Source organism: Apium graveolens, chromosome 11 (assembly GCF_009905375.1).
Source record: "Apium graveolens cultivar Ventura chromosome 11, ASM990537v1, whole genome shotgun sequence".
Lineage (NCBI taxonomy): Eukaryota > Viridiplantae > Streptophyta > Magnoliopsida > Apiales > Apiaceae > Apium > Apium graveolens.
In genome coordinates, this window is record NC_133657.1 from 196542216 (window position 1) to 196549274 (window position 7059).

Below are 7059 nucleotides of genomic sequence, written 5' to 3' on the forward strand. Positions count from 1 at the left end.
CACATGCTCCCTTGCATTGTGGTTCAAACATATAAATAATTCATATCCTGCATTTCATCTAATGAGGGCGTGTCCTCACTCTAAGGGTGCACCCATTACCATCTCACTTCCAAGTGACTCATATTACTTATTTCACCCTCTGTTGGGCGCGTCCTCCCCTTATGCGTTATAACCTAAAATCAAATTTTTCATCCTTTTACCCCAATTTAATCCTAATTGACCCATATTTGATCCGAAATGTTATAACACCAAATTTGACTATAACAATGAACAAAGTTTTTTTAAGTAATTTAGAGGCACATGAGATATGTTGGCTTCTTGCGATTAGACAGCACATGAGATGTCTTGTGAACAATAATATATCCGTACTTTTACATGTATTTGAAGTGAAATCTTACAATGTACCGTATATAGTCATACGAAAACGAAAAAATGACATAATATGAAAACCTTGCAATACAATTATTATAATAAAACTAACTTAAAATCCGTGCGATGCACGAGCCTCTATTAATATCTTATATTTTTATTTATATTAAATTAATATGTTGATTGGTTTTAAATAAATGTTTAATTTTGAATATAGATGATGATATTCGAATCTAAAAATTTTTATTGTTTATGTTTTTAGTACTATAATCAAACGATTATATGATTAGTTGATTTAAAATATCTAACGGTTGTGATTAATAGAGATATTAAAAATAGAGACTAACTAAATCAAGAGATTAAACAAAATTATCGATTATTATAGTTTAGTGTAGATAATATATCTATACTATAAATGTTTGTTGTTGGCGAAATTCGAACCTGATAACTTTAATAGTACATAAATAATGATATAAATATTTGTTGTTATTGAGATTCGAACCTGAGAACCTTAGTACGGCATTCTTTTAATATTTTGATCGAATGGTCCTGATCATTTGATTAAGAAGATCTGACGGTCGTGAATTGAAGGATAACCAACCAACCAAAAATAGGGGTATAGCAAATTATACCGTATACCGGTTATTATAGTATAGTAACGATCCTGATCATTTGATTAAAAAGATAAGCATAAACAAACAACCAAAAATAGGGGTATACCAAATTATACCGTACCGATTATTATAGTATAGTATAGGTAGTATAGATTACCTTGTGTGGTTCTCGAAGACATCATATATATCTGTTGAAAACTATAATGTAAGATGTTTTTTTAAGTACCCTCAAGAGAGTTGTTACATGCAATTATTCTTCCTTTATATTGATGCAGATCATCCATCTCCAACTCATACTGAGCATTAATAGTTAGGAGACATCTACTCCGTAGAATTTCAATATTATGATGAACACGTTGGTGTAACAAGTTTTCAGTATTTGAACAACTTTCTTTTTCTCCCATCCAATAAAAAAAAGCAAGCAATATCTAGGAAAATATCGTGTAGCACAGGATCAATCACTTCCAATGCATCAATGTCAATCACATCTTCAACCTTATAGTTTAGGTATTGTAAAGTAGATGAATCTCAACAAGATTTACACGTTTATCTCCTGTTAATTCAATTGTATCATCGTCATCTGGGATCGAGAAAATTGATCTTGGCACTATCAACATCATCAGCCAATCACATCCTACATTCCCAGGAACATCAGAGATGTAGCTCCGCATAAAACCACTTGTAGTATTCTTTACAGAATAATTAAATCCAACACATGATTGTATTGGGTCGTTAAAACAAAGAATGATGCCCATGAAATTGTGCGACTCATTTGGCAGCAACTCTGCATACACTGACTCTGAATATTCACTTGCCTGAGATGGTGTCTCTGAGGATTCACTTGTCCAATACGGGGATTCAAGAATCCAATCATACCATCTAGGGTGACTTTTCTGATCTTGTGACTCAGAGGATTCAGCGGTTGGTGATTCAAGAATCCAATCAGTCATTGTGGACGACCTTTCTGATCTAGATATCCTGTTACGTGAACACTAATTTGATGCCTATATTCAGAATATACCTGTTCTCCAAAAAACAAAAAAAAACGATCAACACAACCGATAAGAACTAGTTTATTTATCCTATTAAAATGAGAAATGTGTATTTTATGAATTTATATTATTAGAAGTAATAATTTTTCATTTGACAAGTAAAGTTAAAAGAGTTAGAGACGAGCTAACCTTAAAAAATCGTTTTGTGAGATCATTTGTCAGACCAGCACAACCCCTCAAATCAAGCTTTCTAATAGAAATGAGATCCTCCAGACCCGGAACATCTGTCAAACCGCTATCATATACAAGGGTCAGTTCCTCCAAGTGTTTCAGATTGGATAGATTTGGTAATCTTTCCAGATACCTACATTTACTTGCATCTAGCCGTTTCAGATTAGGAGGAAGTTTTCGAACCAAATGCAGATGATCACAGCAGCTAATATCAAGTTTTTTTAGGTCTGACAACCGACCAAAAGAAAATGGAAGAGTTCTAAGGTTCTCGTTATACCTTAGTTCCAACTCCACAAGCTTAGGAAGATATCCGACCGAATCAGGTAAATATGAAACACTTAGGTCATTAGCACTGAGCTTTGTTAGTGATTCAATGTTGCCCAGTTGTATAGGCAAAGCTTTCAGACTACTGCATTTACTAATATCTAGAACTATCAATGCTGTCAAGTTGCAGATGGTGTCCGGAAGACTTCTTAGCTTCTTACAACCGTGCATATATAAGAAATTAAGCCTCACCAAACTTTCAACTGACATGTGGACTTCCTCCAAGCTTTCACAACCGTTCAGATTCAAAGTCTCAAGACAAGGAAATTTTGTGAAATCTGGAGTTGTAGTTAAATCTTGAGAATATGACATGTTTAGAGTCTTTAACTTTCCAAGAACAGGTGTCACCTGTAACAATGAGTCCCAATGGGAGAATCAAATCAGATTTTTTAAAAACAAATTATCAAATATATCCAAGAAAAAGACTAGATTACTAGAAGTACCTACCATGTTTACATCCCACATTGTTTTCAAATTGCTCCGTGGCAACTCAAGAATAACAATTTTATCCGGGTAAAAATCAGAAGGTAACCATTGTAAAGGACAACAATTCCAACAGAGCACTCTCAAATCTTCAAACATATTTTCGAAGCTTCCAGTGAGATTTACCTTACTAAAGTAAAGAAATCTTAATTTACTCATCTTTTTGAAAGTTTTGGTAGTGAATGATAATCCTCTTAGTACATCCTGGTTCTTGTCCCGAGGGATGATACATTCTATTGCTTCTGTTCCCTGACGCATATATATATGAAGAAGAAAACTTGATGATCAATGTTTTTGTAAATAAATCTACGAGAGAAAAGAGAATGAAATTACCTTTTTCTTCTTTAACACATCACATATATCTTTTGATACCCACAATCTACTATGTTTTCCAGGCTCATCAGGAGATTCATTACGGGCAATATTCCTTCCCATATCCTGAAGCAGATCATGCATCCCCAACTCATCGTCGTCATTGGTTGTAAGCAAGCATCTTTTGTTTAGAATGTCAATATGACGATCGACAAATGTGTAACAAGTTTCCAATATATTAACAACCTCTTTTTTCTTCAGTCCGACGAAAAAACAAGCAATGTCTAGGTAAACATTTTGCAGCATAGGATCTACCGATTTCAGGGCATGATAGCTAATTTTGAGTTTATTCTCAACATCTCCAATAGGGATTCGTTTCAACTTGTTTATTAACCATCTCCAGTCTCTCTCAGATTGATTAAGCAGGTTCGATCCAAAAACTTTAAGAGCCAATGGAAGCCCCCCAGCATGTTCTAGAATTTCTTTGGACAATTCCTTGAATGTGTCGGGTATTTTATTATCACCAAAGGCATGTTGTATAAGGAGTTGACATGACTCAACATCACCCAGTCCATTTACCTTGTACTTGGCTTCGACTCTAACTGAATCAAGTAGATCTTCATTCCTTGTCGTTATTATAATTATGCTACCCATAGCAAATGGCCCAACTATAAATTCAAGGGGCATTATGTTGTCCAAATCATTAATAACAATCAGAACTTTTTTCGAACAAATTCTAGCTCTTATCAACTCAATTCCTTGATCAACATTGTCGATCTTTACATTCTTACGTTTCAGAACATTGTCAATAAGTTTCTGTTGTAAACTAACTAAGCCGTTTTCTCTTGTTGAAGCCTCCCTAACATCAGCTAGGAAGCAGCAGCCATGAAAGCTTCCATAGTGTTTGTTATACACAGCTTTAGCAAGAGTTGTTTTGCCAACTCCACCCATACCATGTACACCAATTCTAATGACACCTTCTTTGTCACTGCTTATCAATTTTGTTATGTCTTCAACATGAGAATCCAACCCAACCGGATATTTCGCAACATCCAAAGGAATGTGAGAGCCCCCTATCATTAGTGCTTGAGAAGGCGCGCATCGACAGGACGTTGAAGACACATGCTCTCGATCATTTCGACGGATCCTCGGACCCGTTAGCATTTCTAAACACATTTGATGGTCGCATGGCTTTCTTCGGCCACTCGGAGATCGCTAGGTGTCAGTTCTTCTCCACTTGCCTCCAAGGCACGACTCTCCGATGGTACAGTAACTTGCCACCTCGGTCAATCGACTCGTGGACAACTCTGAAAAGCAAGTTTCAGGCCCGATTTTCCAGCAACTACAAAGGAATCAAAGTTACAGCATCCTTGATGACAATGCACCAACGCTCTGGCGAAAGTCTCAGAAGTTTCCTAACCAGGTTCATAGAAGAGATAGCAGAAATTCCAGACTTAATAGAACAGATGGCTGTCAATTTCCTGACAGCCGGCATCGATAAGTCTAGGCATGGCCTTCTTTTAGAAGAGATCTTTGAAAAAAGGCCGAAAACTTTACAGGCCGCGTTCCAGATTATAGAACACCGCATGATGCTTCAAGAAGCGGTAAGCTGTATACAATCTCCACGGAGGTCATCAAAATATGAACGACGCCGAAGCTACAGTCCAGGATCCCCCGCGAGGGAAAGGCGCCGAGAGCGCCGTAGGTCTCCCCCACCACGCACTTCGGACCTTCCCCCGAGGGATAGAAGGGAAAGAGATTGGCAATCCCATAATCGATCTGAAAAAGAGTTCACTAAACTCAACACCGAAAAAATGACAATTTTGGCAGTGTTAAAAACAGAACCGGATTATCGCCCTCCAAGATCCATGAAACCAGGAAGACCCCCAAGCTCCAGATATTGTGAATATCATGAAGACACTGGCCATACAACGGAGCAATGTTTTCAGCTTAGCAACCTCATCAAAGGAAAAATTCGTCGAGGACAACTAGTCCATTATGTGCAGCACGATGATGAACCCAGACATCACCATCGAGGCGAAGACGATCGAGTAATCGACGTTATTTTTGGTGGCGTAGCCGCCGGAGGTCTCTCCCACAACTCTCGCAAGATTTATGCTCGAGAAGTCTTTAATGTCAATCCCTCGGCAGCTAAACGCCCTCGAACGAATCCCTCCCCAGTCATCTCTTTCTCCGATGATGATTATCGTCCCGGTCTCATCGAAGGCCATCAAGATGCTCTAGTCATCACAACACGTGTGGGAAACAACACGGTTAAGAAAATGTTGGTCGATAATGGTAGTTCTGTCGACGTGTTATATCATCACGCTTTTTCCCGAATGGACATAGGAGATCGAAGACTCGAGAACTCCCGAACCCCGTTATACGGGTTTACAGGCAATGAGGTTCACGTGGTAGGAACCATCGACATGCCAGTACTTTTCGGTTCCCCACCCTGTCAGATTTGGAAAATGGTCAAATTCTATGTGATTAGTGCTTCCTCAAGCTTTAACGCTATTTTGGGACGAACAACGATCACCGCACTCCGAGCTATAACATCTATCTCCCACTTAAAAATGAAATTCCCCACAGATTTCGGCGTGGGAGAAATGATTGGTGATCAGGTAACAGCAAGACAATGCTACCTAACCACAGTCTCTCCAAGGAAAAAGACAGAGGAAGAGTTAGAAGTCAATCAGGTACTTGACATCGACCCAAGAGAATTGATCGACACATCCACAAGCAATTCATGCTCCCCTCTCGAGGAAACAGAAGATATAGAAGTATTTGAAGGAAACCCCGATAAAACAACAAGAATTGGCAAGAATCTCTCATCGGACCTCAAAAATGAAATCACAAACCTCATCCGGGAATTCTCCGATATTTTTGCTTGGGCCCCAACAGACATGCCTGGCATCCCAGAGACCATTGCTCGATATTCGTTGCACATCAGTAGGGACACAGGCCTGTGCGACGGAAACAACGCATATTCTCGGCCGAGAAAAGAGCAGCCATCGACCAAGAGGTCGACAGACTCCTCAACGCCGGTTTCATCGAGCCCGTGCAATTGCCCACATGGATATCAAACGTGGTTCTGGTTAAGAAAAGCAATGGGAAGTGGAGAATGTGCATTGATTACTCAGATGTGAATAGGGCATGCCCCAAAGATTTTTACCCTTTGCCCAACATCGACCAACTCATCGACGCCACAGCGGGAAATGAACTCCTGTCCTTTATGGACGCCTTTTCGGGATATAATCAAATTAAAATGGATTCCCATGACTGGTAACAAACCACTTTCATCACTCACAGGGGGGTCTTTGGATACAAAGTAATGTCCTTCGGGTTAATCAATGCGGGCGCTACTTTTCAGCAGACGATGGATAAAATATTCTCCTCGCAGATAGGGAGAAACATGCTAATATACGTCGATGACATGATCACAAAGTCAAAAGTTGCCTTCGATTATGTGACAGACCTTCGAGAAACGTTCACCAACGCAAGGGCAAGTAACATGCGACTGAACCCTACAAAGTGTTCATTCGGCCTTACTGCAGGAAAATTTTTGGGGTTCCTGATTACCCAGAAAGGCATCGAGGCCGATCCAGCTCAGACAAAAGCTATTCTAGAAATGAGCAAACCAAGATCCATTAAAGACTTACAAAAGCTCACAGGGTGTATAGCCGCTCTTCGAAGGTTCATCCCTCAATCTTCGAAGAGGTGCCTACCATTTT

The 7059-nt window shown here is 39.1% G+C and overlaps 1 protein-coding gene across 1 annotated transcript; it reads right to left on the reverse strand.

Moving 5' to 3' along the window:
- Positions 1–1314: 1314 nt before the first annotated feature.
- On the reverse strand, positions 1315–4405 carry LOC141696426 (TMV resistance protein N-like). Its single transcript, XM_074500567.1, has 5 exons — positions 3347–4405; positions 2978–3262; positions 2344–2878; positions 2165–2259; positions 1315–2004 (listed from the first exon to the last, which is right to left on the reverse strand). The coding sequence occupies exons 1-5, from the start codon at positions 4403–4405 to the stop codon at positions 1930–1932; spliced, it is 2049 nt and encodes a 682-aa protein (XP_074356668.1). The 3' UTR covers positions 1315–1929.
- Between the last annotated feature and the right edge of the window lie 2654 nt (positions 4406–7059).

Excerpts from the sequence above, each read along its gene's own strand:
- LOC141696426 (XM_074500567.1), bottom strand. The coding sequence starts at position 4,405 with ATGATAGGGGGCTCTCACATTCCTTTGGATGTTGCGAAATATCCGGTT. Across the intron at positions 2,879-2,977 it reads CAATGTGGGATGTAAACATG|GTGACACCTGTTCTTGGAAA; the intron begins GTAGGTACTTCT and ends TCATTGTTACAG. Across the intron at positions 2,260-2,343 it reads ACGGCTAGATGCAAGTAAAT|ATGTTCCGGGTCTGGAGGAT; the intron begins GTAGGTATCTGG and ends GCGGTTTGACAG.